This window comes from Zeus faber (genome assembly GCF_960531495.2).
Source record: "Zeus faber genome assembly, chromosome: 4".
In the NCBI taxonomy this organism is placed as follows: domain Eukaryota; kingdom Metazoa; phylum Chordata; class Actinopteri; order Zeiformes; family Zeidae; genus Zeus; species Zeus faber.
In genome coordinates, this window is record NC_137191.1 from 5,936,913 (window position 1) to 5,954,031 (window position 17,119).

At 46.0% G+C, this 17,119-nt stretch overlaps 1 protein-coding gene across 3 annotated transcripts in view; it reads right to left on the reverse strand.

Annotated features, from left to right (window-relative positions):
- pnpla6 (patatin-like phospholipase domain containing 6) overlaps positions 1–16,823 on the reverse strand; it is a 33,324-nt gene extending 16,501 nt beyond the window's left edge. For all 3 annotated transcript variants that reach the window (XM_079999099.1, XM_079999100.1, XM_079999098.1), the window contains exons 1-25: positions 16,735–16,823; positions 13,869–13,922; positions 13,414–13,501; positions 13,193–13,275; positions 12,598–12,689; positions 12,354–12,494; positions 11,843–11,999; positions 11,014–11,094; positions 10,331–10,459; positions 10,114–10,194; positions 9,317–9,452; positions 8,649–8,723; positions 8,037–8,137; positions 7,403–7,585; positions 6,176–6,253; positions 5,400–5,605; positions 4,584–4,715; positions 4,150–4,273; positions 3,291–3,404; positions 3,119–3,194; positions 2,535–2,678; positions 1,857–1,920; positions 1,566–1,734; positions 474–656; positions 238–356 (exon numbers count right to left, since the gene is read on the reverse strand). In XM_079999099.1, coding sequence (XP_079855225.1) covers positions 238–356; positions 474–656; positions 1,566–1,734; positions 1,857–1,920; positions 2,535–2,678; positions 3,119–3,194; positions 3,291–3,404; positions 4,150–4,273; positions 4,584–4,715; positions 5,400–5,605; positions 6,176–6,253; positions 7,403–7,585; positions 8,037–8,137; positions 8,649–8,723; positions 9,317–9,452; positions 10,114–10,194; positions 10,331–10,459; positions 11,014–11,094; positions 11,843–11,999; positions 12,354–12,494; positions 12,598–12,689; positions 13,193–13,275; positions 13,414–13,501; positions 13,869–13,922; positions 16,735–16,779 — 2,855 coding nt within the window. In that variant the 5' untranslated portion in view covers positions 16,780–16,823. The remainder of the gene's footprint in view (positions 1–237; positions 357–473; positions 657–1,565; positions 1,735–1,856; positions 1,921–2,534; positions 2,679–3,118; positions 3,195–3,290; positions 3,405–4,149; positions 4,274–4,583; positions 4,716–5,399; positions 5,606–6,175; positions 6,254–7,402; positions 7,586–8,036; positions 8,138–8,648; positions 8,724–9,316; positions 9,453–10,113; positions 10,195–10,330; positions 10,460–11,013; positions 11,095–11,842; positions 12,000–12,353; positions 12,495–12,597; positions 12,690–13,192; positions 13,276–13,413; positions 13,502–13,868; positions 13,923–16,734) is intronic.
- Positions 16,824–17,119: the final 296 nt, after the last annotated feature.

The window sequence follows — 17,119 nt, forward strand, 5'->3', positions numbered from 1 at the left end:
TAGCTGATCCCCTCTGCAGCTATGTATTGAGCTAACACAGTTAGCATGGAGCCCTTCACTATCTCGCTTCTGGAGACACATGGATGGAATTGTTATTGACCTTTTGAGCGTCCATTTGGTTGTATTTTAGGCTCGCTGTCGATGAAGAGGTACGAGGCGAATATCTAAATTTGCCATCGACTGACGTAGAACTTCCCAAGTATCGATGCACTTTGGTCCCTGAGATAAATGCTTCACCTGGCGCCGCCTCCACCCAGCACCAGGGCGATGCTGTTCCCCGTCAGGACCCGGGCCAGGCGGGAGAAGTCGCTGTGTCTGTCCGCCGTCTTCTCAAACACCTTTTCATACACCTCCCTCTGCACCAACACAAACACAGCATACAGCACACAGTACAGTGCATGTGTTCCGTTCTATGGCTGTACCTTCATTCTTCTAGACAGTATGATAGTATTTAGAGATGACGCAAACGGTACCAGCTTGGTGGGGCTGCGTCTGGAGAAGACCCTGCGGGGACACTTGAGGTGCAGGTGTCCTGAGCACCAGCTCCTCATGTTGAGCCACTCCACCGTCCTGGATGGACCAGGACCGTCCTCCCGGTGCAGCAGGACCAGCTGCTTCAGGGCCCGCACCGCCGTGCTCTCCAGCATCTGCTCCAGCTGCGGTGGACGAGGAGGAGGAGGGTGGAGGAGGAGGATGACGACATGAGAAGGAGGACAAGAAGAAGACTATTCACACATCTTGGTCATTGAGGTTCTCCAGTTCAGCCCTGCGTCTTTGGAGGACAGTGGAGGAGCGGACTAAAACACATGATGTCAGGCAGAGCGCGCGGACCGGACCTGGGCCGGGATTCCAACCCAGGAAGGAGGAGCGTTGAGATGCCGCTCGTTTGGCCTGAACGCGGTGCACTCTTTTAACAACTCTGCAACTCGAGGGTTCTCTTTTGGCTTACATTTATTTAGAGGTTATTTTGAGGGTTTATATATATATATATATATATATATATATATATATATATATATATATATATATATATATATATATATATATATATATATATATATATATATATATATATATATACACAGTATATAATATTCTTTGATATTCATTTATTTTGACAAGCATCTGCTTTTAAAACCTGCTTCATTCCATATGAGAGATTGTATTATTTGCACTTTAAACTATATAAAAAAATATAACAGCAGAAACTGTGAAAAAAAGGTTATACTTGAAATTGTTCTACTTTAATTGGACATTGCACATTTTGCACATTTAATGCTGAAGGAATAAAGAAGGAATATTCAACAGTCATCATTTATTTACAAGTTATGAATATTTGAATGAATCGACCGAACCATTAGCTGAGTGTGGCGTTACACACCTACCCCTATCCCTCCCCCTCCCTCACCCTTCCCTCACCTGTTCAAGGGCGGGCTCCTGGTCTCCCCCTGCCACCCCCTCCCTCACCTTTTTCAGGTCGGGCTCCCGGTCTCCCTCTGCCTCCCCCCTCCTTCACCTGTCCCAGTGCGGGCTCCTGGTCTCCCTCTGCCTCCCCCCTCCCTCACCTGTCCCAGGGCGGGCTCCTGGTCCCCTAGTCCGACGATGAGGATGCAGTCGGCCTGGCGGATGCAGCGCTGCGTCCAGGGCGTCATGCTGCTGTCCGTCTGGTACAGCACAATGCGGTTGATGTCCTCCTGCTGGGCCAGCCAGCCGGACAAGCGGTACTCATGGATGCTGCAGGGTCGGGGGGGTGGACGGGGATGGGGACGAAGCGAGTGGAGGAATAGAATTAGGAATTGTGAATAAACAACCCGGAGTTCCCTTCATGACCGGCGTCTGATGTCATGAGAACTCACCTGTCCAGAGCTGACGCGCCCAGGCGCTCTCTGATGATTTCACTGGTGAGCAGCAAGGTGGGACCTGAGCAGCAAAATACTCTCTGCTTCATTATTTACGTTAACATGAGCGCATCGCTTGTGTTCCAGTGAAATATCTTGAAGGTCTTTGAAGGTACAAAAGTAAAACATGCTCAGTTGGTGGATAAAGAACCAAAAAACCAGGACCAGGGAGGCCTAACTCCTTTCAAAAACTGACTTCAATTTCCTTTAATACAGAGTGAGCTTAGCAATGAGAAGAGGTGCAGCGGGGCTGGGCGATATTGAAAAAAATCAAATAGCATTGTATTTTTTGACAGATACCTCAATATTGATATTTTCCCCCTATTTTAGGGATGACTATTGGAGCTTTCATAACACACAAGGAATACTGAAGAAACAATCGTGAGCAATGTGGATATTATGAGCGAGCAGGTGGAGGCGTTAATCAGAACAGCTACAACAGTCTATGAAGTTCAGAGAGTTGGAATCAATATACTGTAAAGCACGTTAAAGACAACATCTAACCATACCACCATGACCAAACTCAGACCATATCTAGTCTCATATCACAACAGGTCATGATATATCGCCCAGCCCTCAGGCGTAACATTAAAAGTAATGCCTCATCAATCTCATCCGACTTTGCGGTGGACGTACCGATGGCACGGAGGGCGTGGCTGAGCTCCAGGTTGAAGGCGTTGATCGGCACTTCGTCGCAGATGGGGAGGACGGCCACAGTGGAGAGGTTGCTGGCCGGGTTGGTGACGTCGGGGCTGGTGGTCATGGTGGACAGAGTTGAACCTGGATGGCGCGGAGTCAATTAAAGTGGTAATCCGTTAAGGTTCTTTAGTAAAAAAATAAATAAATAAAAATGTCCATATTTGATATTTTATTTAGCCAGCACGTTTTAAGAAACAGCCATTTAATGCATTTGTGTTCTGCATATGCTCCTTTATACGCCATCGCCAATGCTGGTGGCGGGATCCACTTTTCCCGCCACGAACGCAAGTTCGGGAACGTGCCAGATGAGAACTTTGCTTTCTTGTCTTGAAAACCGTGGTTAACTTTTTGATAAAGTATGATGACTATTAAGTCTTTTTTTTGGTTTCTATTTACCCACTCTATTATAGCTGGCTGTTAGTATTGTTTCATTCATTCTTTCCAACTTTAATTTAAATTTTCATATTTTTTCTCACATTTTCATATATCTTTTCACATTTGCACGTGAACCATGGCCTCACCAGAAAAAGGCCCGCGGCCCTGTTGCAGGTTCCCGAGGATCTTCTGACCCAGCAGGTGGATCAACCGCGTCACAACCTGGAGAAGGCATATGAAGCGTAAGTCTGAGCTAAAAAATGGATCAAGTAATCGGCTGCGACAGAGCTGATTTTGGGAGAAGGGCGAGGCGTGGACCTGGGGATATCGCCTCTTGATGTTGTTGAGCGTTCCCTCCGGCAGCTTGACCAGCTCCGTGTCTCTGACGGCATGCACGGTGGTGGCTCTGGGCTGTCTGGTCAGGGCCTCCACCTTGGAAACACAGAGATATATAAAGCCCGGCCTGGGAACACAAGCACCTGCAGGGCCTGGGGCCTGAGTTAGGGGGAATTTCGGATGTAAATTGGTGTTGAAGAAGGCGGGAAAAGACAAATGTACTTATTTTAAGAAGCATAGAACAACACTTCCCCCTAAATCAGGAGTTCTCTACAAACTTAAAGATAAAAATATCCCCTGCAATCGCTTTGAAGATGCCAAGGGGGCCGCAGACCCAAGTTCAGGAAAACCTGCGCTAAACGACATCATGTAATTTAATTATGCTGCTATTCTCTATTTGGCCACCAGGAGGTGCAAAGAGGAATTCTTTGTGCGGCCTTACTGCATAGCTGCCAAGTGGAACTTTGAAAGACAAAACAAATCATTCTATAAGAAAGTGATTATGCAAAGGCAAAATACAGATGGCGCAGTCTATAATATCCAATGACAATTTTGTAAAATCGTTACAATACAAACATGTGTTTTCATCCAATTTCATGGGAATTATGTACCAATGTGGAAACGTCGGTTTTAATCCGTTGGGTTGAAGGAAATTTTCCCAAAAGTTTTACACAATGTGGATTGTGTATTAAACTCACTCCTCAGATACCAAAGTCATCATCCCCTGAGGCCGATCTCTCATGGATTTTAGGTTCCACGTTTCACACAAAGAATTCAACTTCCCGAAAAGTGCTCCATGCGGACCTGAAACCAAAGGACTGTCGGGTTCCCAGGCTCTCACCACTCCGATGAGGTCTCCTCTGCCGTACTCCCCCACCAGCTCCTTCTTGCCGTTGGCCTTGCGGATGACGGAACGCAGGCGGCCGTTTAGAACGATGTAGGTGCAGTCCGACTGGTCATCCTGCCTGGAGGCGGGGAGCGGGGAAAGGAAGTCGATGAGGTTTCTTAAGTTGATCAACTTCTACAGCTGACGATAAATGAGTAATGGTTCATTCTGGAGAAAGGTTTTTGGGCTTTTAGTTGAGTGGCCATAAGAAGCTGGGAAAATTATTCGGTCAGTTCTGGGTTCAAAACCTTAATGAAATGCGCGTTTTGTTGCCTCCTTAGTTTGAAAACAAACAAGTCCCTTAATATACCATCTGGACCCGAGCACAGAAATCTGATTAAATTAAATTTAAAAAACTCGCTCTGTGACAACAGCACAGAGTGAGTTACCTGTAAAGGGCTCTGCCGGCCTCCACCGCCATCCAGTCGATGGCGAAGTCCATTTGTCGGACAAAGGCGGACATGCGGACGGCCACAGTGTGGGCTGCGCTGAGCACCATGCTGGGCTGTTCCCTCATGATCCTGCAGGGGCACAAGAGAGCACACACACACACACACACACACACACACACACACACACACACACACACACACACACACACACACACACACACACACACACACACACACACACACACACACACACACACACACACACTTAAAGGGGCATTCCACTCCGGGCCACTCCTCGATCGACCTTGGAAGTCTCGACCCCGCGTGGGTTCACCCGATATGTACGCAGAATCGGTAGGCATTGCTAAGATAAATAAATTGATACTTGACTGATTTGTTCTTAATTTAAAAATAATTAAATAGGTTTGTAATGTATCCTAATTTCTATATTCAAAGCAAGAACGACTGCACTCCAGTAACGACGACTCTTAATTTAACATTTCCTTTATATAGAAAAGGAAAAAAAGGCCGTCCTAAAAAGGGGGTCGTTGGCCAAATAGGTTGAGGCTCCCTGGGCTAAACAGTTATTTCTATTACATTCTGACTCCTTTCTGCTGTTCCTGATATTAAGTGTATGTAATGTACTCATGTGTTGCTTTGCGGTACAATTCCTATTTCAGCAGCACAAGACACATTTAAATACTTAAAAGGGGATTCAGGTATTTCGTGAAGATTAATGACTTCAATTTTGGCCTTAATTGATGGTCCCTCTGTTGCGTACACGCTCAGCTGATCCACCGTTTCGAGACTCACTCGTAGAAGGCGCACTTGGAGATCTTGAGGAAGGTGCAGTCCCGCACGGCCTTGATGGTGAAGATGAGCGGCTCGCCGGTGAGCACGGCCAGCTGGCCCACCATCTCCCCGGGCTGCGTGACAAACAGGCACACCGCCTCCTGCTTGTCGATCATCCGCTGGTAGACGTGCAGACAGCCCGACAGCACGAAGTGCAGACTCACGTCCTGCGGGAGGAGGAAGTTACGTCGGGGCCCAAACACACAGGGCACAGCTCAGAGGGCCAGGGGTCGGAGGTCGTGGCCCAGAGGGCAGATTGACAGAGATGTGAGCTGACAGATGTTCTGAGTCGACCTACACCTGTTACCTGAGCAGCTGTTTTCGGGAACACAGAACTGAATAAAATAGAGTATAATAAAGACTTTTTTATTTATTCTTAAGGGATAATGAGGCAATTCAGTCGTGCACAAAAAAACCTCGGGAGCGTCTGTTTTTCCCTCTGTGTTCAAATTGGAGGGGGGGGGGGGGCTCATTTCAGATGGAAAGCTCCATATTTCAGCTGGTATCACGCTCCATATTTTAGATTTGTTTTGCAAAATTACAACCGTTATTACAGTTTTATTGCCTATGACTTCTTCTCACCTATCCGTCATTCAGTCTCATTATTTTGGCAACGTGCGCAGGAAGCGTTTCATCGCTACCAGGATGTAATGCACGCAGCAGTGAAGTTGGAACTTGAAGTGGCCGTGTTTTGTGTTTTGTGTTTTCTTTTGCGTGGAAGGGGAGAAGGGGGATACCTGGTCTCCCTGTCTGGCCAGAACGGCTCCGGCTTTGACATGGTGCAGGGTCACTCTGTTGTTCAGCAACGCCGGGTCCTGGAGGCGGGAGGAGACACAAGCTCTCTCAGTGCCGGCAGCATCTGCCCCGCGCAGCGCTGACGCCACTACAGTGTTTTGAAATCTCACAGTGAAGAAATATCCGCTGAGAAGACACAGCGTCGCAGAACAGTCCCCACAGGGCGGGGTGTGAGCCTTCGTCACGGGCCAAAACCGAGCGTTGGCCCGTTTACGAGTCGGCACGCACGTTTAGCTTTTCCCTGATGGGAGCCCATCGTCTTTCTTCGGCAACGGGAAGTGACTTTTCCAGGGTTTCTCACACTGTCCTTTGAATTTTCCAAAAGATGAGCTTTGAAATACAAAACTCGTTTTGTATTTCAAAGCTCAGCAATCATACCGTCGGGTTCACAGTCCACACACCCACACACCCACACACACACACCCACACACCCACACACACACACTTTGTTCCTAATGACAACTCTAAGAGAGTTGATAGATAGAGAGTGACAGACTAACAGACACAGAATGACAGACTGGTAGCGATAGCCAGACAGAGAGACAGACGGACAGACGAACAGACAGACTGAGAGACAGACAGACAGACTGAGAGACAGACAGACTCTTCCCAGTGACCTCCTTATGACTTCTTAGCCGTTTTAATCTGTTTGTAGATTATCCCGGAGGCTGTGAAGCAGCAGGATTATTCATTCCAGAATAACAATCCAGTCTGTCCGCTGTTGTTACCTAATCCCTAAAACCAACGCAAAATGCTGTATTCTTGTACATAAAGAGGGGATATGGGACCTACACCTACATCAGCACCAGGGATTCAAATCCTTCACTGGCTCAGTGGAGACAGTACGGCTATGGCCTTTATTTTTTCAATCTTTTCTTTTTTCTAGAAATATACTTTTAACAACGGAAACGGCAAAACACACGAAGACAATCCGGCGACAAACACCACAAAGAATAAAGCTTTACCAACCGAAATCTAAATTAGAGGTAGAGTAGAGTAGTAACATTCCCCGCCCCCCCTAATGTTTTAAAGAAAGCAATGAACGAAAAGACACCATATGATATATTGACATCTGCTGTAGATGAAGAAATAAACCAGTGAGTGAGTTTCAAACAGTTTCTGTTTCTCATAATAATAGTAATAATAATATACACATTCTTTGCACCGACCTCGATCCCCATGAGCTTCCTGAGGATCTCCTTCTGCGCCTCCTCAAACAGTGCGTTGTTGGGTCGGCTGGGGAGCGGGGAGAACATGCTGTCCACACCCGCCTCCTCCTCCGGGTACAGGTAGACGCCCGACGGGACCTCGTCCACCGTCACCCGCTTCTCCCGCTGGTCCTGGGACACAGACTGCAGGGACACACCCGGGGTCACACACGTTTAGAACACGATAAAACAGATTCATTATGCAATGCTAATTCATCAGATCGATCGGATGAATTAGCATTGCATAATGAATCTGTTTTATCGCACAGAATGAACATGGCTTATTAATGGAAAATTTAAATGGATTAAAAAGGTGAATTACAAATGGGTTGTAGCCAATATCACCTCAGCCAGCTTTTATGAGTAAACTACAGTAAATACACTCACCCAGGTAATTTTCCTCATCACGGCTTCTACTTGTACTCCAGCAAATGCATCTTAATTCTTCCTAAAGTAAGGATCTTTCAGTGCGTGTCTGTGTGTGTGTGTGTGTGTGTGTGTGTGTGTGTGTGTGTGTGTGTGTGTGTGTGTGTGTGTGTGTGTGTGTGTGTGTGTGTGTGTGTGTGTGTGTGTGTGTGTGTGTGTGTGTACTGACCCTGGTGAAGGTGGGCGGGGTGTTTCCCTCCTCTGCCGACACAGAGATGCGTCCCCGTTCGTACGCCATGTCGAAGTCTGACCGCAGGCTCTTCTGCATTCCTGCACCGCAGAAATAAATAGAAAGAGAAATCCCACAGGATTCATCTGACGTTTCCACGCGGTCGGTCCGGCCGACCGAAAAATAAATCAATAAACACGAAAACTGCTCCTCAATCAATCGAAGTTGTTTGTTGTCAAACTCAAACAAACATATAAACATCCCACTTTATTCGCTCATAGTATGATCCATAAACAAACTCAATTCTAATAAATAAAGTTACAGTACATTTAGACTTTACAACATAGCGACTACACTTTGCCGTGGACGATTTAAATCGATTTATTTTTCTGATTTCTAACTTTCTCAAAAACAAACGTCTGAACATCTGATAATATTATCGGAAACCATGGTCCGGGTGCACCGGAGTCGTGTCAGGCCCATTAAGGGGCGTCCGTACAATTTTAACTGCACGTACGTTATGTTTTTTTTTATGGGAATCCGTTTCCTTAAGCACTGCTAAGCCGCCGCGTTGCCGACAAGAAAGGTGTGGGAAAGAAGGGAACGTCTCACCTGCAATGTCCACAGGCATGGAGATGGTCCTGCTAAGGGTTGGCAATGCTGCTCCGTCTTTACTCTGTTCCCCCACTGCACAAAGCCAGTAAACAACAACAAAAGAGAGAAAGACAGAGGGTTGAGCTTTAACAGGCTGATGTTGTATATCTATATAGACATGTTTGGATAATCTTAGTTTCACCGCTATCTCTGAAACCATAGCCTCGACAGGACTGGAAGTTTGGACTACATCGCAAAAATAAAAATCTCCTCAGACTGGGGTCCCATAGACAAAATCGGATCAAATAGACTGATCAAATTGAGGATCCCTGATATGAATAAGGTTGAGAATCAGTGACCTAAAGGATAGGTCTTATAATGTTGGCTAAGCCTAAAAAGGCCCAAAAAAAACTTCACATCTACGTCTCAAAAGTGGGAAACATAAAGTAGAGTCACACATGTTTTGAATAAAAGTGATAACACATTTTATTTAGAACTACCGAATCACTGCAGCACATCTAGAGTGTAAAGTTGGCTACAGCAGGTTTCAAGTAGGAAGCAACGCAACGTTAGTTACTTTTTTTTTTTCCCCCCTGTATGAATTTTTAATCAGACCTGGGTTGAAAAATAGCGTATCCTTAAAATATCCAACTACTGACGACATGTGGAGGTGCAGCGATCCTCACCTGAGGGCTCTCCCCTGGTGGCGGCCTCGCGGTGCTCCTCGGGGACGGTCAGGCTGCCGAAGCGCTTCCCGTGGCGGATCGGGCTCGTTCGGGGCTGGTGGGGGGACAAGGGTGGCAGACGCAAGGGCTGCATCTCCTGCTCCACAGCCAGAAGAACACACTTTACACTGGGGGCCGTACGCAGTCATTAAAGTGTGTACAATGGCATTTGTAAACAAAGAAAGATGGATATACTACCTTGTGAGGTAGAATGACTTAATATGGATAAATATGTAACGTGTTTGAGCATTTCAACGATTCAACTAGAATTGATTGAAAGGAAAAATAAACTCTAGAAGAGCACTATAGATTCAGAAAAAGTAAAATATGAGGTATCACAAGGTGCTCTTAGATAGCAGGGCATGAAAATGACCATCGACACCCTGATGAAGGCACGTAGGCCGAAACACATCAGTAAACCAACTAAAAAATAATAAATAAATAATAATAATAATCATAATAATAATAACAAAAACAATAACACATTTTATTTGTGTAGTGCTTCTCAACGTACTCAAAGACACTTTACATCACATAAACAAAAATATCACACAGGAAAAATTGCAAACAAATAGTTTTCTATATTCTTAGAATAAAGGCTTTTCTACCACAAAAAGTTGTGTCCTTAAAAAAATTCTCTTAGGATTAAGAAATTAAGAAATTGGAAGCTTTTTACCTGTGTGTGTGTGTGTGTGTGTGTGTGTGTGTGTGTGTGTGTGTGTGTGTGTGTGTGTGTGTGTGTGTGTGTGGAAACTCACATGGCTGAAGAGCTCGTTGGTGAGCCCCAGGTAGTTGTGCAGAGCCAGGACTGTAACTCTTTGGAGACGAACCATAATGATCTGAGCATGTGAAGCAGAAAGGATCGTTTCTGACCTAACGTCATATCAGCAGACGGATAGAGAGCTTGGAATGAACAGGTTTCTTTCTGCTACAGAGAATAAAGCCGGTCGGGGGCACGTTCCCAGCACCACTGACCTGTACGACCCGCACCAGACTCTCGGGGTACTTCTCGAAGATGGACAGGAAGGCCTCGACCGGCAGTCTGAGGACAGTAGACACCTCGGCCGCCCGAGCCGACACCGTCCTGTATGGCTTCTGGTGGCCCTGCACACAGACGCACAGAGAATACCGGATTACCATGTTCTGGTGCTACACTTAACCAACATCCAATCTTTTTTTACCATCTGAATTCCTAATGGTGAGAGCACTAGAGGTGAAGAATTATGGTTTCAATGTCCATTGAATATTAAAATTAGAATTAAACTTCCATTTGAAATGTAATATCCCAATTCTAGTTCGGCGCGACCCTAAAATGCATTTAAACTTTGTATATTTTTTGCCTTCTTTTCAAGTTCAAGTTCTTTTCCTGGGGACTGTAAGCATACTCAATGTCCATTTTCCAAATAAATACGTATGCAAATTTTGATTTTTGTTGTTTTAATTAGAAATCTCAGACATATTAATCATGTTAAGCCTTAATTTATGCTGAATTGGTGAAATACTTTATCAGACTATCTGCTGAATAGGGTGAGTAGGACACTCATACTGGATGTAGGACACTGAAAGCAGTGAGAGTGCATGTGTCCCTGCATGCATGTGTCCATGTGACATTGATGCATTTACACATATGCAGAGAAACAGGCGTGGCCGCGGCCTACCGTGATGACATCCAGGATGCTGAGAAGGCTGTGGACACTGTCTCCGGGGAAAACCTCCTTCACCACATTCTCCTTGCCATCCTGCAGGACAGGATGAATAAAGAACATGAAAACGAGTCCTACCGACACTATTTATCATTGGCTGAAAGCAGCTAAAAAAGCGAAGGTGTTAAAACCTCTCTCCTAAATACCTCAACACACCTGGAAACACCACACACTGCGGAGCCGTGCTGTCCATTTCCCGCACGCCGCTCTACATTACAGCGTCAATTGTAAAATACCTAAATATTTACAGGGTTTTGTCTACTGATTATTACATTTTAATTCTAATGACAACACAACAGCTCAATACCCGAATATTGACCTAGATTTGCGTTCAATCTCCAAATCTCCACAAAGAAGGTTTCCCGTCCAAAACGAGGAAATGTTCCTCTAACCGACAAATAATAAAGGCTCTAATTGTTCGTTTACAAAGCTGGGATTCTACTTCTCGGAGCTCCACGACTAACACGGCCATGACCAAGCAGCTTGTTGTTTCCACATAGAGGAAAGAAAGAAAGCGCCCGCAAAGGTATGATATATGGATCATGTTTGTTTTGTTCTCAGGTTTCTCTTGTGAAAGAGATTTGAATCTCAATGGAGCTAGAGGTTAAATAAAGGTTTCATTAATCAATTTTATCAATTCATTAATCAGGTTTAACAGGGGGACCCCCTTGAGCCTCTCAGAAGGAACCCCGGACCCCACATTGGTAACCACAGGACTAGAGAGAGGACTGGATGAACCTGTTCAAGTCACCATGAGTTATCAGAGTGTAGGCTGTGGACATACCATAGTAAGGCACAGTTCTAGTTTTCCATCCTGAACCACGTAGATGCTGCTGTCCGGCTGTCCCGGCCTGAACACGTACTCCCCCTGCTGGAACGGCAGGAACACCATGTGCTTGCACAGCTCCAGGAACAGCGGCTTCTCAAAGTGACCCAGCACGCTGTAGCCGAATGAGGGGTCATAGAATATTTAAACTGGTGGAATCAATGTACATTCAATGACAAAGTAAAGCGATGAAAAGACCTTGAAAAGATTTCAAAATTTAATGTTTTAGATGTTGGGGTGTAGCCTCTCCTCGCTACCTGAGTGATGGGCATCCCAAAAATATCGTCAAAATCACAATACTGAGGTATCGGTCCAAAAATACGGTAATATTCGCTTTTGTCAATATTCGGTTGTTATACTGAAGACTTTCATTCAACTTTGTTATGGAAATTGTCTTCAGGTCAAAAACGTACAAAGCTTTTGTTTGTCTAGCGCAGGCTGTTCCCACGCCTGCACGTGATGGACCTACCGGACGTTCTTGAGCATGTAGAGCACCTCAGAGGGCAGGTGGGAGTTGGCCACGTCGAACTCCGTGAGGTCGGCCTCCAGCACGGAGGGAGGGGGCTCCTTGGCCTGCAAGGTGGGCACCTCCTTCTTGAAGCGCAGGATCCTGCATGAGGCCAGAGGAGGTGGAGGAGGCAGGGGTGAGACGGTGACGGTGAAAATGCTACATGACGACCGTGCCACGTGTCGGCGGGCGCACGCCCTCGTACTTTTTGGCAATGTTGAGCATCTTCTGCTTCTTTTTCAGTCGCGGGCGAGAGGAGGAGGACGTGCCCACCAGGGAGGAGGTAGACTGGGACACCTGGAAGGGGAGAGGGGAGGGGTTGGATGGGGGTCACTTGGAAAGGGAATTTGCATGGTCCGACAATAACGGTCGCCAGGTCTGAGCCATAGTCCACCGTATTAAGAGTGGCACACCTCCTCCCGTATGTTAGAAACTTCCACCAAGGAAAAGGACCTATCCTGGCACACTGAGTTACTCGAAAATAGTGAAACGAGTGAGAGAACTGAAATATGGATTATAATTCTTGAGGATCATTAACGCTCAATTATACAATGACTGAAATCAAGCAACCATTTTGTCAGCCTTGTCAACCACTTCTATAAATTTGTGTCAGGCCCTGGTTTTTCTTGGACGGTATCTGTCTCTTGCCTCATTCCCTCCTTGCTTCTCTGCAGACACAGCAGCTGTTGAAACTAGTCGACATTATATTTCGAAATATAAACTACTCAAAAGTTATCCGGCGTCCCGACTGGAAGTGCTGTATTGATAACTTATCTGTCCGCCGCCCGGAAAACACACACCTTGCGCATGATCTTTCTCCCGTAGAACATGACTTTGTCCCTCTTGCGGAAGCGGTATTTCGGCGCTTCCTGGGCTGCCAGGTCTGCATGAACATGGGTGAAGTGATAGCGTAGTGTCAAAACACAACAGAACAGAAGGGGGGAAAACGCAGAGCTCGGCCTGCTGTTCAGCTTGAATATGGATCACCCTAACGTATTTATTTTCCCCGGCTGCGACTCACTTCGAAGCTGGATCCTCCGCAGGACGAAAAAGATGAGGATGGCGATGAGGACGATGGCGATACCAGCGCCAATGACCATCCCCACCATCTGAGCAGGGGGAGAGAGGCTGCGTTAGTTCTGCTGTTTGTAAACACTGAAGATGGCGCAGGGCATTACATCCCATTTATCAAAAAACAAAAAAAAAAGTTTCTATTTAAATTCATTTTTCCATTTTTTTTTCCCTTCAAGCCCAGATTTGGCACTATGCTACTAAAAGAATGAATTTATTGGGAAATGGAAAAAAGTCAGTTTAAAGTAAAGTAAGTTAAATGTGAACTATTATGGGATATTTTAATATTGCATTTCAGATCAAATGAATTCAAACCATGTTTTCTCAATTGCTCTGCCAGTCACACTACAGTAAAACCCCGGTAAAGCCAGTGAGATGGACAGCTCTGCCCGGCACGATGCTCACCATGCTCGTCTGCAGCTCCTCCTCCACAAACGACTTGAGGTTATTGAACCTTTCCTGGTGGAAAGGAGAGAAAGGGGGAGGCTTCATGAGAACCCCGGCGGGCGGAGTGTGACCGTATCCTGCGGCGACCACATCAAGCGGCTTCTCGCCCGCTCACTGCCGTATCGCATGTGTCATTCTGAGAGGCGGCAGGCTCGGCCAAGCGGAAAGGCATGCGGGGATTTGTCGCGGGGCAGGAATGTCTGGCTCTGCCTGCTGCTACCGGGAGGAAAACGGGAGGAGGACGATGACGGTGCATTTGGTGTGGTCAGGAGGTCTGGAGCGGGCCACCGTGTGTACCTGTGTGTGTGTGTGTGTCTGTGTGTGTGTGTATGAGGATGTCATCTAGTAGCTTGAGGATGTTTCCGCACCACGCCCACCCTTTCCAACTTGACCGTTAAAGAGCAAAGTGCCCGTGAACTTGAACGTGACGTCACGTAGGGGAGACAGAGCGGTCTTTTAGAAAAATATAGTGTTTGTATATTACATTCATATTAATTTTGATTTAGTTTCCGACTTGTATGAAACCAAACACGGAAAGGTAACCAAGAGAGGGTTGAGCTCTGCCCCACTGCGGAGATGAGTGTGTGGTGAGTGCCAATTTAAACACCTACATTTTCCCTGTATTTCTGCCTTTGCTGACTATAAGAACGTTCTTTTTTTCCAAATCAACTTCTCCATAAGCCCAACATTGTAAATTCATTCATTTGACAAAATTCACAAAATTATTAGACTTTCAAAACTTTCGTAATAGGAGGTCTGAAATATTTGCGTTGGGTCTGAGGTGAGTCTTTAAATGACTCGACCGCAGTTGTATTCTTTGAGATTTTGGGACATGGGATTCTGAATTCAGAAACATGACATATCTATATGACAATGAGAAATTCCCATAACTATTGAGCTCAAAGAATTCTCCCATATCATTCTTCCACACCATGGACCTATTCCCATGCACACAGATGGGAAGTGACAGGTGTGACGTAGTCAGAGGAATCGTCTCCTGGGCCCCTGACTTCCCTCCACCTGCCTGCGGGGCCGCCCGCCTGCCGAGGGAACCGACAGGAGAGCGCAGCGCACACAGGACGGACCGGGGGCTCACGGCGAGACGTGCACACCGATGCAGATCGGCTCGGGGGAGACGCGTAAAGAGGGATGGTCGGAATGTTCGCTCGAAAGGTTATAAAGAACATGACCATGAAAAATGTAAGTCACATTCGCAACAAAAAAAAAACAAGGAAAATGTGAGCACATAGGGAAATGAGACTCAGAAATGAGAACAAAGAATGAAGTCAGAATTTTGAGAATAAAGTCAGAATTCAGAAATTTAAGTCAGCATTTTGAGATCAAAAATCTGTATTCTGAGATTCTCAGAAATGTCCCTTTTTACATATAACCCTCTCCCCTAACAGTGAAGGAGATATCTTCATATAATGGAGTTCCTCTTTATATTTCCATATAATTAGTCCTTGCTGTGTGTGCACAATTCTCCAGCCTGCATGAGGCCGCACCACACTCCCATCTTCTCCTGTTTGTCCGGAGAGATAAGTCAACGTGATGCTCCCATGTCTCTACAGAAATGTTTGCTTAGCAGGTACCTACGTTTTGAGACATCCAAAAACACTCCGTTCCGTTCCCAGGTACTGCTTAACTTCTCCCAGACACACACACGGTTCTGTCTTATTAATGTATTACATCTTGCACCCGTGCCCAGACTGTACACTGCTAATTATGTTTTTCTGAATAACACATCATGTATTCTATTATTGTAGGGACGTAGTCAGACTATGACCCCCAACCCCCGGCCTTTATGCATTTCTGTTCATGCCACAGACTCTGGCACTTCTCCAGTGTACCCTGCGGGGTGCACTTGGACAAAATGCCCAGCTGCTAAGGTGCCGCCAGCTGCGTGCCAGCTGTTATTACATTTACTTAAAGCTTTGAGAAGTAGTACTGTGACTTATTTCTTTGCGCTCATCCAGGATCTCCACCGACCAACCTGCAGGCCCCGGAGGAGGCCTGACCCAGGCAGAGAGTCTTCTGCAACAGCATATGAGTGCAGAGATCAGCCAAGAGAAGCCTGTATGTGTTGCTGCAATAACAGAACATCACCCGTGTGCGTGCGTGTGTGCGTGTGTGTGTGTGTGTGTGTGTGTGTGTGTGTGTGTGTGTGTGTTCATCAGATACAGTATTCTTGGGGTGAGGCTTTTAGTGCTCTGGCTGGCAGCCAGATGGAGTCTTCATGTCTGTTATTAGTGCATATTGATCTGTGGGAGGAGGCAAAGCACCAGCAGGAAGTAGCAGATGACGTACGGCCAGTGTAAAACGCATGTCAACTCACTACTTGCGCAAGCAGAGCTGTCACAACTTCCATTTAATCGCCTGATCGCAACAATTTGAGCCAGTTGCGATCATTTTGTAAAATCATCCGATTCTACAGTGACGTTTACATTCAAATTGAAGGGAATTTGAAGTCAAGTGTTGGATTTGTCACAAAAAAGAGAATGCGAAGTTGGTGCATTTCCTCAGTTTTGATGACATTTCAAATTTCAAAGGTTAATATTCCAATGTCAAAAATTTCTGTTCTTCATAAGGTGAATGTGTATTATTCGACTATTAGAGGCTTATAATAACTACTGATAGTGGCAAAAAATTCAGTCGTTAATCGCTATTATTTGTTCAGCGTCAACTGAAACCTCACGATTGTCACAGCTCTGCGTGCAAGTATTTTGGGTCAATCACAAAGTTTTGAAGATACAATTGACTGTGGCGTTGTGTTGAAATCCAACTCTACATGTAAGCATCAAAACTGATTTTTGAGTCCACCCACCTCGGAGGCGTCTTGGACCTCGTGTTCCGAGGCGCTCTGTCCCATTCTGGCCCCACCTCTTCATAGGGATGGTCCATCAACGGCCACTGAAAGCAGGAGATAAAATAAAAAATTAAAAAAACTGGTCATCTACGGACAGGAACACACACACACACACACACACACACACACACACACACACACACACACACACACACACACACACACACACACACACACACACACACACACACACACACACACACACACACACACACACACACACACATGAATGCGTGTCCATGCTCACAACACTCAAAGGTCAGAGCCACCGCTGAGCTGGTCAAGTGGATCATCTTATTTCACAGCGGTGCAAATAACAGGAGAGCTGAGGTGATGGCCTGAG